At 38.0% G+C, this 17,476-nt stretch overlaps 1 protein-coding gene across 1 annotated transcript; it reads left to right on the top strand.

Annotated features, from left to right (window-relative positions):
- The first annotated feature begins 38 nt into the window (after positions 1-38).
- On the top strand, positions 39-8,039 carry NUDCD2 (NudC domain containing 2). Its single transcript, XM_072400723.1, has 4 exons — positions 39-358; positions 4,457-4,505; positions 6,036-6,187; positions 7,900-8,039. The coding sequence occupies exons 1-4, from the start codon at positions 170-172 to the stop codon at positions 7,981-7,983; spliced, it is 474 nt and encodes a 157-aa protein (XP_072256824.1). The 5' UTR covers positions 39-169; the 3' UTR covers positions 7,984-8,039.
- The last annotated feature ends 9,437 nt before the right edge of the window (positions 8,040-17,476 follow it).

The raw sequence follows: 17,476 nt of genomic DNA, 5'->3' as shown, positions 1-17,476 counted from the left end.
ACAAAAAGAAGGACGGCTTGTTACCAGCCAATAAAGGCGATCCTGTGCAATGACTAGGGCAAATTAGGCTGTATCACGTGATACTTCAGAAGCAGTGTATAATGGGAAATGTGGTTCCACAGAAAGGAGACTACGCATGTGCGTTAGCTTCTAGTCTTTTCCAGCCGGGATGTCGGTGAACTTCGATGAGAGAAGTGGGGTAGTGCCGTGTAAAACTCCGTGGGGCTGCTGGTACCAGACCATGGAGGAGGTGTTCATTGAGGTGGAGGTTCCGCCTGGCACACAGAGCCGAGATGTCCGCTGTAGACTGGGAATCAGAGACATATCATTGACTGTGCGGGACAAGCAAATCCTAGAGGTGCTTCTGGGCTCTCTGATTGGTGGAATGTAAGGGGGAGGGACTTGTGGTATCCCTGTGCAACCAAGGCTTTAAAGTGAACCTGTCATTTGAGGTAGAAGACCATGTCACCAGATTCTTTATTCATTAACATTATCCTATGTGCATAATTTATTTATAAAAGCCTAGCCTCAGACAACCACAAGTCATACTAGTGCTGCTGGGCACCCCCTTTATGGATGTTGTACTAATTTATAATATTCAAGTATAACCTCTATATTAGAATGACAGTATTTAGACACTCTCAGAAAGCTTAAACAGCAATAACATATAAATCTTATAGACCCTAAGATGATTGGTGCCTGAAACTAATAGTCTTGTTTGTCTTGGGCAAAAATCTGATGGGTACAAAGGTTCCCTGATGTTCATCAATATTCCCTGGTAGATTGATGATTGTCGGAATGTGTTGCTCACCTGTCCTCCTCCCTATGTTTGAATTTGGTGACAGGGTCTCTTTAAAGTGTACCTTTCACCTATTGTAGCTTCAAAATCCAATGTGGACTGAGGATCATTCACTAAAAACTGAACTCCAAGCAACTATATCAAATAAGGAAAGAAAGAAAGATGGGCTTGCAGCAAGGTTTGTATAAATCAAAAATAAAACATAATTTTAATGGCAAATACTTGTATCTAAGTCTAACAGTGACCTTGTCTCCTGTACAGGGTCCCCTATACAGTATGAGTACATCATTTTCCCCATAATAGGGAATGCACATGGGGTTCAAAAAGTACATCCAACAATTATCTCGTATCCCGACAGTATCATATACAGACTTACTTGTTTACCTTACTTGTAAAAGTTTTTATTGGACAACTATGTCCCAGCACACTTAATGTCTTCTTATGCTTCTTCACCCAAGCGGCTTATAATCAATCCTATAAATCCTTGGTAAACAAGTGTGTATTAATAACTGTATATGATACTGTTGAAAATGTCACCAGTTTTAAATGGAAATATCTGTATTGTCTATATTATCTATGATGTAGTATAGTCTCAAGCAATCCCATGAGGAAGCTCAAACGAGCAAACGCGTTGGGTTACAAGATAATTGTTGGATGTACTTATTGAACCTCATGTGCATTCCCTAATGGCGAGAATTAGGTACACTGTATAGGAGACCTCTGTCAAATTTTGAACACCGTGTAGTGTAGGGGTGTCAAACTCTGGCCCAGGTGTTAAACTCTGGCCCGCGGGCCAAATCTGGTCCTCAAGGTTCTTTTTATGGCCCCCAAAAAATTCTGAAAATGAACTACATCTAGCCCGCCCAGCTGCGTTATCACCTTACATCATTTTCAATACATGCAGTTACATGCAATACATAGACATAATTACTGTACACCCATCATGTGACACAAAGCCTAGGCAATGATCACATGGTGCCTGACTACCAGGGGCACTGTGTTTGTTTCAATCCATTAGAGACTGCATTGTGTAATATTTAGTGTCAGACAAACCTGTGATGAGAGGATGAACAACACACAGGCTGCTTAAATATACAGAAATGAGTCTTTTCAACCATAAAGTGTGTGTAGAGGGGTTTGTTTTTGTTAGTTATGGATAAAGTAGTAAACTTCCTCAGTTTTTTCAATAAATTTCAAGTTTGGCTCCTGACTTGGTCTAAGTTTTTACTTTCCGCCCTCTGGGTATTTGAGTTTGGCACCCCTGGTGTAGTGGGTCTCTGTTAGATTTAGATACAAATATTTGCCATTAAAATTATTTTTGGTTTTTGATTTATACATACCTTGCCACAAGCCCATCTTTCTTTCTTTCCTTATTTGATATAGTTCACTAAAAAGGGCGAGGAAAATGCTAATAAATTATAATTTGTGATTCTGGGGATAGTTTTAAATTACTAAACACTGAACTCTAAGCAAGGTTAATACCTCCATTCAACCTCTTGTTAGCCTAGTGCTGGCATTGTACAGCAGTGTTGGGGAGTGAGAAGAAGCAGTTCAAATGCTTATAGGAGTGACTGGTGAGATGGGTTCATCAAAGAAGCATTGCTTTTTTTCACTGTTCAATAAGCAGATCCATGATGACCTGGGCTCTGTAAAAGTAAGTTGAATGATGCCCCCCATTGGACTGAGGACATCTAGGAAGAAAAAATAAAGCCCTGCATTGAAAAAAGTGAAGGTGATTATTGCAGCAAATACTTTGTGCACAGAGATCCTCTTTGGCCCCAGGTGATGCAATTCCTGTACATGCTGGCGTTGTTGCCCCAGGCACCCCAGCAAAAATACAAAAAGCCATGATTGCCAACCTTTCGGACCTCAGGTATCAATAAATTCATTTTAAATCCCGCAGACCAATAATATGATTTTTTTTTTTTAAATATATATACATTTGTAGAATAATGATCTTCCTAATGGTGCCTGACAAGGACTGTGGAGGCTCTGATTCATTGATCAGCTCACAGTTAAGTGTTAAGTAATACTGTTGTTACTATTATCATTAGTTACATTATTTTTGGTAATACTAACAAAATGCAAAATATTTTGTTTGCTTATTCTCACTCATTATGGGTTTAGTTCATTCGAATCTAAGACCAAACATGATTGATAGTTATCAAAGTCAAACTATTTGATGCTATTAAATTTAACAGTTAAAGAAAATACACAGTTAACCTCCCAACCGTTAAGCCCGTACTTTTCCGTGCAAAAAAAAGTTGCAATTATCGTTAACCCCGTACTTTTCTCACTATATTAAAATCTCACCTGGTCCCGCTGTGCTCATCCAGCGTCGGGTCCGTGTTCCAGCGTCATCCTCCAGCGTCGATCTCCCTCTCCAGCGTCGGGTGCCGTCTCCTATACCAGCGGGACCGGTAAGATGCCGGCCGGCATCTTGTGTTCCGCCGGCCTGCATGTTGTGTTCCGCCGGAACACAAGATGCCGGCCGGCGGAACACAAGATGCCGGCCGGCCTCTTACCTGGTCCCGCTGATCGTCCCGCGTCGTTCTTCTTCCAGCGCCGGGTGCTCTCTGAAACAAGAAGCCGGCCGGCGGAGGAAAAAAAAAGTCGTCCGGCTTCTTGTGCGTGCGTGCGCGATGACGTCAGCGCGTGTGCGGGAAATTCAAATTGAAACTCATTCATTCATTTTGTATTGGATTGGATACAGGAGTTTGTATTCAATCCAATACGTAATTAAGAGTTTGAATTTTGTTCTCATTTTGTATTGGATTGAATACAAAGTCCTGTATCCAATCCAATACAAAATAATAGAAAATATATTTATGTGGTTTTGTCTATAGGTATGTGACGGACACTAGGGAGGTGTTTTAGAAAAAATATATTACTATACAGTATACCGAATTATCGCATTTTCAGTATTTTTCATTTATTTATGTATTCTTGTTTAAGCTGAATTTTGTGTTTTTCCTTTAATTTTATTAAAAGTAATTTTTTTTTTTTTTACATGATTGTGTGTTTCAAACATTTTTTATATTCATTGTATCTACTAGACCCCTATTCAGACATATTTCTGTAAGTCACAGGTCTACAATTTAAAAAAAAAAATTTAATGAAAACCTGTAACGCTTTTGGTACAGAAATCTAGACATCAGTGTAACGCCCAGGTGGTTAAGGTCATACTTACCTAAAAGAGCATCTGAGAAAAAAACAAATAAAATAATACAATCGGATGAGAATCGGTATTCACGGAGCGGGGTGACTGGTGTAATGGTGGAAACAATACTGAAGCGTACAGCTCGGCAACGGTTGCCTCTTAATACTACACTGACGTCGCGCTGCGCCTCCCTTGTTCTTCTGCCTTTGGTACAGTTTGTGAATTTCGTGCAATATAACGGTGAAAATTGTCATTCAGAATATAAGCATTTAATAGAATATTATTTTTGTTTTATTATTAATAAAACATAAAAATTGAAAATAATGTTCACATTTTTCTGCGGACCACCAGTTGGTGACCGCTGGTATAAGCTATGTGAAAGGACCTGTAGGCATATCTAGGTGTAGCCCAAGCGTTGTTTATTTTTAGGACAAGGTATGTTGTTGGTTTTGGGTATTTTATTCTGTTTGTTTTGTTTTGTTTTTTTTTTTCTTTAGGGACGTCTTTATGATTCAACAATAAGTGATGAAAGTACATGGACTTTAGGTGAGAATGCATCTTCTAAATAAAAAAATGTTTTTATTACTGCTAGCTTGTGACCTATGTGTAGCCCTTATAGTGATTCAATTTTACTGTAGGGGAAAAGCTTTTCTTACAAATAAGTTTTTTTTTTTTTTTTTTCACTTCAGTTTGGACGAGCCGTATGAAAACGATCAGTCCTAACCAAAGCATATTGTCATTGTGAAGCTCAAAAACATTTATAATAAATATCTGATTAAAGCTTTTTATAATTGTGGTATGCACAGCACATGTAGCCCCTCCACAGGAACCGATAAAGTAGTAACACCATACACATACACTGTGGTCTTTTACACTGGAGTGTATCTTCTGCTGGTGCCGTTTACTGGAGTGGAATCATAAAGTAGAACTACCTAAAAGAATCTGCTTTCCTTGGAAGCCCTTTTTGACTGTAGTCACTGTTTACCTTCTCCCATATGGATGTGGATCCCCAGCTGGGTACATAGTGTTGACCCATAATGTGTTAGAGCTGCAAGACTACAGAATAATTTGACATTATCTTAAAAAAAATGTTAGCTATTGAATTTTATTCAATATCGCTGTATTGGGCCTCTTTATTTTTTCATTCAGCTCAAAAAATTACCATTAATTTGCTGCTCTCAGGGTTTATTTTGCAACCCCTGTGTAAAAAGGAAAAAAATAGATACATTGTAAGTAGTTGCTCAAAAAAAAAAACAAAGCAGCTAGCTACAATTAGTGTATGCATACACATAGCGGAATGTTAGACCCACAGTCTTTTTTTTTTATTTATTTGCTCTCCCTCTCCCTCTCTCCATCAAGGGAATTAACCATTTTGTTTGTCCCAATGACCATTATCAATGAACTAGAATGTGGGGTAAGAGGAATTAAAAATGTTAGTTGTCCCCAGATCAAAAAGTACAGGGAAATCCAATGAGGACACCAGTTCCAGAGTTTGTTTTAAATATTGAGTTCCCCTCCGTTTAAAACATGATTTGAAGAGAAGTCTCCCACGTTAGTAGTCCTTGTGGTGAAGTTTTATGAGCATGTCAGTATAAAACAGAAAAAAAAAAAACCTAGCAGGGGTTTCACCATCTCTACACTATTTAAAACTAAAAAGAATAGTTTTGGCTATGCATACACTTTAACAAACACAGATGACAAATCCGTTTTGGCTGATTAGCGAGGAATAATTAGTCACATTCAACTGGAATAATTCTGTAATAATAAATATGGTTGTCAAGCTTATCTAAACTGCTTTTTCAGTTTTAATGAGTGTCAGGCTTTTCTCGTCAAGGGACTGGATTATGTAGTTAGAACAGGGGGCTTCCACAAATTTTCACACCTTCTATTCTTTTCTTGGGCTATCATCATGACATATTCTGTGGTGACTGAAATAAAAAGCTAATGCTTTGTTTCTTATTAGAAATGGAGAAAAACATTTCCAACAAAGCAGAACATGTCAAATTTAATGTGACATTCCACCAACTTTTGTAGCCACCATGTTTAATTTTGTTATTTTTTATTTTTCCTTTAAAGAGGACAAAAAACTTATAAGAATAGTATTAACTAAGTCCAACCGGGACGCAGGCAATTGCTGGCCCTCGTTGCTGGAAGGAGAATACTCTGCAGATCCATGGCTTCAGGATGAGATGCAAAAGAAGCTGACATTAGAAAGATTTCAAAGAGAGGTATTACACATTTTCACTGTTTTGGCCTGTATTTCAGTTTTTTAGCTTGCTAATAGCCTGAACCAATCTCTCTTGATGGTGTCCTTTAAGCATCTAGAATGACCCGACAGCTCTTTCTACCTTACCCCCTTTGAGTGCTCAGATCTCTTTGCCTACTCAGCTGATTTCCCAAATATATCTAAAATTGCTACAGCAGATTTGACCTCGTCCCTCTTATTATGTGAGGGCATGGGAATGTGATTTGGGTAAGGACTTCACCCGGGCTAGCTGAGCTATTGCTACACAGGAAAACAGCTTTAAAGTTCTGTGCTGGTGGTATCGGTGCCCTTCTGTTCTGCACAGAATGTTTCCACAGGTTACAGACCTCTGTTGGAGGAGTAGCGGGGAGACAGGCTCCAGGTACTATATCTGGTGGCAATGCCCCTGTATTAATAATTTTTGGAGTCCAGCGTTCCACCTGTATAACCGGGTGGGCCTCCATCCCTTTTGACCCTTCCATTGGGTTATTGTTGGCCATACTCAGATCTGTGTCCTCAGCCAGGAGGTGCTTCTTATGGTTTTTCTTGCAGCTGCCAGAGCCAGTATTCCTCAATATTGGGGGCTGACTAGGGTACCTACACTCGGTGACTGGGCAGCTGAATTATTCCATATACAACATATGGGGTCGCTGATGGCGCAACTACCCCATTGTTATGAGGTATACATTCAAACATGATCAGTCTGGATGGTCTTCACAGAGTCTTTGGAATTTTGTGCTATGATTGAATAAAGTTACACTCTCGCCAGTAATGGACTAGCACCTCAAAGAGTTATTCTAGGACGGACGTCCTCTCTATCCCTTTATTCCTCTTGCTCTATTTTTCCATACTTTCCTGGCTTTTTCTTTGGTGTGGAATGTTATGACTCCTACATTGTGGCAAGCACCAATTGTATGGTATGTATCCTTTATCTTACAATGTACTGTAAGTCTACTTGTATTTAATTTGAATGCTACTTTTTTATCCCACTGATACGCTGTGATTGTAACATTTATCGATACATAAATGGAAATTCCACAATGCAAAGGATTCTCGCAACTGAAACACTGCAACAAAAAAGGAGTTTTGATAAGCTGTAGCAAAAAGTCACAAGAAAAACCATAGGAGAGTCACAACAGCAACCATGTTCTAATCTTTATGCCTAAAATGTGAGTTGTAATGTGTGCAAAAACTAAAGAAAATCACCAAGTGTATTAAATGCTGTGTATTTTTTATACACAATTGTGTGGGATGCTGGCCATGAAAATAATCCAGCACCTCCCTGGTACATATTCTTTCAAAATAAAATGTATGTACAATTTATTAAATTACAGTTTGCAGAACCTCAAAGATGCAGCTGCTGCTCGCAGTTTGTCTATAATGATAGAACATTTTTATTTTTCTTGAATAAAGCCAGAAAAAAATTGCATTTATGATGCTAACTATAAATGTTAAACTTGAATAAATGGCAATAGTACAGTAAGAAGATAGGAAGGGGGGAAAGACGTCCACACCCCCAGCTACCATTAATTTAATTTAAGCACAACTTTTTTTATTTTATTTTTTTTATCTGTCCTCTGCACGGTACCCAAATAGGGGGAAAAGTTATTAGGAACTGTGGCTACATTTACATTTTTACTAGCATCTTCACCCAGGAAACAAATGTAAATAACTTGCATGTTTCACCTATTTCAGAACCCTGGCTTTGACTTCAGTGGAGCTGAAATCTCTGGAAACTACAGTAAAGGTGGACCTGACTTCTCCGGTTTACAAAAGTAACCTCATTCTATCATGTAAACCAAATAAAACAAATTTTTATATTTTATATTTACAAATATATTTTGTAAGTCTTTTTATTCAGTGTCACCTGTCAAGTATGTCTGGTAAAGTTTTTTCAACCTCCCTAGCAGTCTAATTCTGTCCAAATTTCCTTGCAAAAAGCGGTGCAAATTTTTGCATGGAAATTTATTTTTTATTGTACACTATAATTCTTAGGCATAACTCACCGATATTTATTAAATTTAACAAATAAATTAATTTAACTTTAAATAACAAAACACAAAAATCTGTTAAAAGAAAAATATTTAAACATGTAATATAACTGTACAGTAGCATTTATAATGTAATTATATATATATTATATGAATATTAATTTGTATTGGGCTCAATACAGCTATTTTGTATTGAATCCAGTACAAAATTATTTGAATTTCCCACCAATCCTCCCGCTCGCACCAGCGTCGCCGGGAAACCCCTGAGATTGTCGCTGCATTCGATGGCTGGAGATTGAGGAGGAAGAATGTGTCTGCAGGACCTGCAGGCACCAGCAGGACACCGGGGGACAGTGACGGAACAATATAAGTGGGTTTTTTTTATAGTTAAAAGCTACCCTGAGTGTGACTCAGGATTACTAATTTTTGACTGGAAATTCCACCCCGAGTCACACTTGGAAATACCGCTAAGGGGGGCTCAAGAAAAATATTAACCAAAAATGGAGATATAAGGTAGAGGTAGACAAACTCCAGCCTTTAGGCCAGATGCAGCCTAGCCGGTAGCTTGTTCCGGTCTAGCGCCCCCTGGCCGTGCTGGCCTAACCCTGGCTGGCAACCTGTGGTGGAGCTGGAACAAAACTATCGGAGTTCCGGAGCCGCATGACGTTCTTGAGCCTCTTGAGTGTTGTGGTTCCCTTCCCTATTTACGGTGGCCAGCGTTAACACTTCCGCACCCGGGGTAAATAGGGAACATTCCCTCTCCTCCGTATGCATTGCAGAGGAGAGGGATTTCCCTTCAGGGAGGGACTCAAGAGAGAGTCTGGCCTAGTGTGCTCCTGCCTACCCCTGAAATGGCCTAGTGGCCAAAAAAGTTTGCTGACCTCTGATATAGGGCATCCCTGCTAGGTTCTTTTTAGGTAACACAAATTTCCTTACTGCACACCTGTTCTATCAGAGGAGAATAAAGTGTTTACAAAACGTTGAGACATAAAACGAAAACCCACATATAAGAGAACCTTTTTGAGCCAATGCCTGATAGCCTGGCACAATTATTCCCAAACTTTCAAAATGGTAGGAATCCTTAAGAAACAAACATACGGAAAATTTCAATCCTGTTCCATCTAGAAATCTCTGAAAGTAGTGATAGAAAGATGGTTGGATTGAGTCAGATTTGGGAGTTAAATATGACCCGTGACCATCCCTGGGATCATGGTAACTGGTGACCTCCGGCAAGAATGTGGCTGCTACTTGAGCAACCTTTCACATTTCAAACCCAAGACCTCTGCATGAAATCCAAAGAACCAGAATTGATCCCCCACAGTAGGGCAATATAAATTTGAAATATTGGATTTATTATAAAGAAAGAGATGTGACAATCATGTGTTTTCAACTTAACATTAGAATTATGTCCTCCACAGGTAATTGATAACATTGAATGCAGATGAGATACCTTAATAAGGAGGGGAAATCTACATTCAGGTTTGAAAATCTACTTCAATAAGTATTCACCCTATGGATTCACTAATGTGATAAAATAGTCACATATCCATGTAAAGTGAGTGTGATTGATTTTTACACCTAGGATTCTTAAATACAATCTTATACCATGCAAGGCTGTAATCATAGCATTATATATATTTCTATTTTGTTTTATTGAAGGCGTTAAATAAACTTCAATTACTACTAAAATATGCCCTTCTGAGGAAGTCCTTGTGGGGAAATGCATCAAGGACAGTTCAATGGCATCAAAATATAAACTATATGTAAAAGATAATGCACTCTAAAAAGAGAAAAAAAAATTTAAGTGTTTGTATGTTTTTATACAGTGTGTTTTGTATCAAGAATAAAATACAGAAATGTAAAGTTTATATAAAAAGTATATTGTTGTGATATTTATGTGCACCAAAAAAGTCCCATTTCCTTCATAGGAAAATAAGAAAATCCTATTGAGTTTATTTTTGTTTTTTGTTTTTAGCATAGTGAGTGGTAGGTTGAACATAAGGGTCCTTGTGGGGTCCTACCACTGCCCCGGGCTATTATATGTGGCAGAGAGTGATCAGAGCGTAAGTTGAGATCCAGGAGGTGTTAATGTGTGGCACATCTCTAAGAGGGTAAGAAAATTTAAGGGATTTTTTTTCCATCTGAAGCCAATCCCACCGAGGACTAACACAAAAAGATAAAGGTTCTTTGATGTTCTGTGACTTTGAAGGGGCAAAAAAAAAAAAAAAAAACAAATTCTGGAAATTGAAAACAGGATATTTTGGGCTCTGTATGCTTGTGACTTTATTAGACAGGTCCAATCAAACAGCCTCAAATGCCCTTCATTAAACATGCTTACATGACTAAATAGGAAACCATACTAAGTAGAGAGCTTCCAGTGGAACTCTGGCGGGTAATTTTGAGCAAAGCTCATAAGAGCTTGGTGTGTACTCTATATAGGAAAAAATGCCTACAAAATTCTTGTGCACTGGTGCTACACTCCTGCTAAGCTTCATGCTATATACCCATCCAGTAGCAATCTATGCTGGAGATGTGGATCTCAGGTTGGCAAACACCATATTTTATCGAAATGCCTGAAAATAGTGCCCTATTGGACTGAGGTTAATGAGCTTCTCTCCAGAATACCAGAAACCCCAACAGGCCTGGACCCAGTGACCTATCTGCTAAAAACGTCCTATAACGAGAAACCAAACAAAAAAAGGGCTCTGTTGGCGCATTTACATATGGCAGCTAGATGCCTTATCACAGTACACTAGAAATTAGCCTGCCCACCTTCTATTTCTGAGCTGAGAACTCGTGTGGGGGATGTTCATCTGATGGAAAACTAATAAACTAATAAAAGTGGAGGAGACATGGGCCCCCGGGTCCCAGCAGTATCGATAGGTGTTATATATTACTGACCACCTGCACTTCCCCTATCAATATTGAATATTAGCTCACTAATGTATGGTTTAACCTTGTGGTTGTTGTATTGCTTGATTCCCGATTGAGTTTTATGGTCCTATCTTCTTTTTCCCCCTTATTCCCCTCCTACTATTTACCTTTCTTTTATCTTTATGTTTATACATATTGTTTATTTAGAGGATTTCACACAGGGCTACACTTTTGGTGTATTTTAAATCAAACTAAGTGGATAATACAAATAGCTTATGCTGGTCAAACTTTTGAACCTTGAACCTTTTTGAACCTTTTGGGCCTGATTTATGAAAGCTCTACAAGGCTGGAGAGAATACACTTTCAGAAGTGAATCTGAGAGATCCAGAAAACATGGAATGGATTTGTAAAAATCATTTGTTATTTGCTAGCAAACGGTTTGAATCCTGGACCAGATCCATTCCAGGTTCCACACCCAGCTTCACCGGTGAAGTGTATTCTCTCCAGTCTTGGAGAGCTTTAATAAATCAGGGCCTTTGTGTGATGTATGTAACCGTTGACCCCACAGCATAAAGCCTGTACCTGAATTATATTCACTTTATTCTGTTCATGTTTGCTATATAATTGGAAGTTGGCTCATATTGTAATACCTAAAGTTCTTTTATAGTTTTGTATATGTATGTATCTTTTTACTTTGAAAACCTTTAATAAAAATTTACATAAAAAAATAAAGATTATTTATTATTTTTTCTAGGGTGGTTTTTCAGTGGGAAACAAAACCTCTTGGTGCGGCTATATTTCATTACATAGAGATGTACGCCTTATATCGATTTGTAACAATCCGTCGAGCTTGTGACCACCAGAGGGCACTAATTCTACAGATATTTGTTAGAAAACTGTTCCAGGCCTGAGGCGGAGTACCTCCCAGCAAGTTCTGTTTACTTCTTTCTAGAATTTTCACAGAAGTCAGAGCATTTTTCTCAGCTGGCAATCGTTATTCCAACGAAAGACATTATTGTAAAAAAAAAAATCATGTTAGTAATTTGATAAAAAAAGGTTAGCAATTCTTTATGCTACTGCAAAGTGCGATAACCAGCTAGAAATAAATTATCAGTTGTTACAATTTCCTGCAACTTGTACATTACCAACAGTTGTTTACAAGTTTTGTTTCTGAAGAGTCAAAATAGATCTAATAATAAATTATTCAAGTAAACCTGTAAAGGTAATAAATATTACATACAGCAACAGTATAATATTCCTGAAAGCAATGCCTATTCTATATATTCAGAAATTTACATGACCATTAACCTTATATCGCCAGTTTTGCAGGCAGGAATAAAATGTCTTCATTCGGTGTAATATTGTCATGACATTGGCGCTAGCAGTAGAAGGATGAGGTTCACAAAACACAGCCCAGAACTTGGAAAATACTGGAATATTAGTCCAAGTAGATGAATGCTGTGAGGAATACAATATAACACAGTACAGTAGGGGGTCACACTAACCCAGTTATTTAGGACAACTGGCTATAAACATGATATATACATGAATAAGCATAGAGTTCAGTAGTAGATATAAAATGTAAACATTGAATAGATCATTCCATTGGAACTGCAATTTTTTAGGTTGATAAAATCCTTGGAGCATTAAAAAAAAAAATCTTATACATATATAAACATAAAATCAGCCTAACTACAATGCAGCTGGGATATATAATGACCATAAAGGGGCAGGAAAAAAAAACCCACACAGGAACATTAGTTTTTCCTATAATGAAGCTGAACAATTTAGATAAGGGTAACTGAATTGCAAATTAAGCCAGTAAGCAATATTCATGTATAATGACCGGCTGTCACAACAGCCAAAAGCATGTCAGGAAACCTGCCATTACCTACTATCTAGATCTTTTTTATTTCTTTTTGAAGCAAATGTAAAAATAGTCAAACATTCCAAAGTAATACCATTGGAGAGGCGCATGTGCTGGCGTCTATGGCTGAGAATGTTGGACGGCACGGCTCCCTGAAGGCTCCACTCCTGGCCCCGTGTTTACAGATTCGGCAGGACCCGTGCCTACTAGGACGTGAGCTCCATACAGCAAGCCCGCAGTATGGTGGGGAAAGCAGCGGGGAAATCAAAAGATCGGGTTGCCTGGTCTCAGTAGTTACAGGCACAGACTAAGATGGCTGATAGGTGTGCTGCACCCCATACAGCGCGGTCTCCGCAACTAAACCCAGGTGGCTCCCTGACTACTGGTGCAGGTAGGACCAAGGGAACAGAAGTTAGGGAATGGAACGGGGCATCCCCACCCGCAAACTTGGAAACATCTATGGAAGGCTCTGGCTATCCGTTGTCACAGCAAAATAAAAAAAAATATGTTACAGAGCCATTCAATATTGCCCTTTTGTGCTACCCCCACTTTCTGAGGGGGAGTCTAAATTGTTTGCACACCTGGCGGCTCTTCTCCACACCGAACTGGCGGGTACTTCAGCCTCCATTACTTTTGAATTTAGGCACGATTTGCAAGGGCTTGGTAACAGATTACAAACTATTGAAAACAATGAGGATACTACTGCTATTAAAGTAACCCAGAATATCAAACAGATTACAGTGCTGGAATCTCAAGTGCAAGAAATACAACATAAGATCGATGATTTGGAAAATCACTCTAGGCGATCTAATTTTCGTATAAAAGGATTACCAGAGACTTTTAAAGATGTGACTATGGTGATTCAAAAATTTCTTGAGGAAAACCTGCCTGATTTCCAATAAACACACCTCAAGACTCATAGGGCACTGATGGCACCTAAAACAAATGGTCCCCCAAGGGATATAATAGTGAAACTTCATCATTCAACCTAAGAAGCGTTAATGAAAATATCTAGAGGTTTGGAACCAATGAGGAGAGCGAACAGTTGCTATCCAAGCTGGACTTACCAGATTCCGTTTCGTTTGTGGCAAAAGGCCAGTCACGGTTAAAAAAAAAGGCTTTAGAATTTATTTGAGACTATGGTCCTAATTAATCAAGCAAAATCGGATGCTCGCTCACGCATTCGTATTCGCGATCCGAAATCGTAAGCCGTCGCGCAATTTAGCAACTGAATGAGCTCGCGGCCAGAGCCGCGCATCTCCAGCAGCTTTACACTGGCGAGTTTGCATTAAAAGTCACTGTTCCCCTAAAAAATCATTCTTTCTAATGGCACACATATTTGACAGCTTAACAGATCCTCCTTAATCGCGCAGCTGAAATCTAATGAAGCATTAAAGATTCTAATTGACCTGTAAAGGACTGTAGATACGCACAGAACAGAGAGCAGGTGTGCGCTAATTAATTGCTATGATCTCACCATTGAGGTTAACAGATCCTCCTTAATCGCGCAGCTGAAATCTAATCGCCTTAAGTTGCAGATTGGCATGGTTGTTCATTTTATCCCTAAGGGGCTGGGGGAGCTGGATGGGTGACACATGCCCTCTCAGATTGAAGTGTAATTGGTGGGGTGTAACTTATAGTGTGGGCCCCTCTGGTCTCTTCATATGTTTTTTGGACAAGGATATGTCCTTAAAGATAAGGGGGCCTGGGCTGATGGCGCACACCCAACTCCTAGTGGGGGACTGGGAGGCGGGATCAGCTCCAGACCTCCAGAAATAATGACATTAGAAACTCACTTTTTTATGTGTTTTTGTTTGTGGTATTGTGTAAGTGTTTTCCCTCGTGTTGTTTTTCTTTTCCCTAAGGGCCTTGAGTAATATCAAGTTTTTAAGTTTTTTTTTATTTGTTCCACTTATGGCAGGATAACCAATACTAACACAGAGACTAAGTCAGTCCTATTCCATTTTGACATATAAGGTTCAAGGCCTGAACCCCTCAATTAAGCCAGCGAAGGCCTTTCATTATTATAATTTGTTAAAAATAGATATTCCTGCAATACAAGACTCATTTTACTACTAAATCAATGCCACACTTTTTTCATAGGTGATTCCCTGTAAATTATTGTGCAAACTCAGATAAAAAAAAGTGTGGAGTAATGTTATATTTTGCTAGACATCCTAATTTTTTATTACAAGACCCTTGAATATATCTTATGGTACATGGAACTATCAGAAGATAACGGTTGCCCCCTATTATGCCCCAAATGAAGGTCAGATTGCATTTTTTATTTTATTGTTGCATAAACTGGATTCCTTTGCACAGGGAATGCTTATATTGTTGGGAGATTATAATTTAGCCTTAGATCAATTTTTGGACAAATCTAACAGGCCTAGATATTGGTATCCACCTAAAAAGACCTAAAAATTGTCAGAATTACTGAAAAAATATAATTTTATCGATATTTGGCGTGAATTGAATCCTTCAGAAAGGGACTATACGTACTTTTCGGTTGCTCATAACCAATATTCCCGAGTTGATCATATATTTACTCATTCTAATTCGATTCCTTTGGTTTTAAAAGCACAAATCACCTCAGTACCATGGTCAGACCATGACCCTGTTATGGTGAACTTAATGGGGTTTCGAAATATGCAATCTTGATTTCGTTGGAGGCTAAATGAGAATCTATCTGACCCAGAAATTTAAGCAGAGATTGGATGCCTGGTCTCGGATTATTTTACTGTTAATCTACCAGAGGATTCTTCCCCAGGTAACAATTGGGAGGCTCATAAAGCATATGTAAGAAGGGAATTAATTAGACTGGGGACTCAACAGAAGAAAGTTCAAAACAAATTAATAGTCTAAGATGAAAGAATATCATTTCTTACAAAGGTGTCATAAATCCAATCCAAAATCTATTATTCCTAGTTCCCAAATTGAAGCAAAGTGAACTGAATTTAATTTGTTATTGACTACGAGGGCGGAAAAATCCTTGAGATGGTCGGCCCATAAATTATGTACATTGGGGAGATAAACCAGGAAAGTTATTAGTTAATAAACTGAATCCTAGACCCACAATTTATACACTCCTTAAGATTAAAACAAAAGAAGGGAAGCTTACTCAAAACCCAGAGAAAATTTTAAAGGTCTTTGAGGAATTCTATTCTTTGCTTTATGGAAATCAACAAAATATAACTCAGGCGCGTAAGCTCTAAAATTAGGTCAGCCCCCATGCACATTGGGTCTCACAGCTTTTGAAAGATCTTGTAAAACATTAATGGATATAAAGGACAAATCTTAATAATTTAGAGTAAATTGATGTCATCCTCGAATAAAATGAATTATATGAAGTCTTTGGATAGAGATTTAGGTAGAACATATTCAAAGGAAGAGTGGAATGATATCTCCTATTCGCTCTCGAAAATATCATTGAACTCAGCATTAGTTGAGGCTATTTATAAAGCCATGCTTCGTTGGTATTTGGTCCCTGAAAGGATAGGTAAATATTACCCCTTATCCTCACTGCTGTTTTTGAGGCTGTGACAATGGGCACATTATTTCATATGTGGTGAAAGCCTCCCCAGAGACTGCACTACTCAGCAGATGTGACCAAGTAGCTCCAAAGTCCTCTGTGAAACTTTTGAGAATGATGTTATTAGCTGCTAGGATCACATAAGCTAAGTCCTGGAAATCATCTACGATTAAAAATGTGTCCATTTAACACTAAAATGGACTGGATCATGGTAAATGATAAGATGGCACATATCCTACAAAATATACAATGGCCAAATTTGATAAGATCTGGAATCCTTGGAAAAGTTATTTTTTCTATTACAAATATTTAATTAAAACTTATTGAAAACCCGTGTCACAGTCTATGGTGGGCCCCCCTTGTGTTTTCTTTCCCAATGTTTCTTGTCGTGTTTGTCTCTATCATGTGTGGTATTGTTGGTCTCTTGATAATTCTTGTTATAAAGTTTCCTTCCTGGACAGATTTTTTTTTATTATGCAATAACATTTTGGTAACAGTGATAAGGGGTTTCTTGTACTCTTTATTGAAATAATTTAGATATAAATTTTAGATCACAAGTAATGAAGAATACACCAAATTTGATCTTTAATGATAAAGAGAGGGAGTGTAGGGAGGTAAGGAGAAGGAAGGAAAGAAAATTAGGTAAATAGGGAGACTTCACATAGAGGGATTAAAAAAAAAAAAATTAAAGCATGAAATATATTTTGTTTATTTTTCTTCATTTACATGAGGAAATAGAAGTACATGTTGGTTATACTCACAAAGTTATGAAATATAGAATGTCAAGGGATGTGGTTCATTTATTTGTCCAGTAAAATGTGTATGTAATGTTCCAGGATTGGTAAATAATTTATAGATTTGATTTTAAAAAGATGTTTCAGTGTAAAATTGTTTGTATATGTCTTATTTCATAAAAAAATTATTGTAATACCAAAGTATTACCATTAGGGAAAAAAAGGTGTATGTGTTCATTAACAGTAGTTGCTGAAAAGAAAACAAACCACAAAG

This window comes from Pyxicephalus adspersus, chromosome 2, assembly GCF_032062135.1.
Source record: "Pyxicephalus adspersus chromosome 2, UCB_Pads_2.0, whole genome shotgun sequence".
Taxonomy (NCBI): Eukaryota; Metazoa; Chordata; class Amphibia; order Anura; family Pyxicephalidae; genus Pyxicephalus; species Pyxicephalus adspersus.
Note: the sequence above shows the minus strand (reverse complement) of the source record. Positions and strands in the feature narration are given on the sequence as shown.

Coding starts and splice junctions, on each gene's coding strand:
- NUDCD2 (XM_072400723.1), top strand. CDS start 170: ATGTCGGTGAACTTCGATGAGAGAAGTGGGGTAGTGCCGTGTAAAACT. Junction 359..4,456: donor GGGACAAGCAAATCCTAGAG/GTGCTTCTGGGC, acceptor TTTTTTCTTTAG/GGACGTCTTTATGATTCAAC. Junction 4,506..6,035: donor TGAAAGTACATGGACTTTAG/GTGAGAATGCAT, acceptor TTTCCTTTAAAG/AGGACAAAAAACTTATAAGA.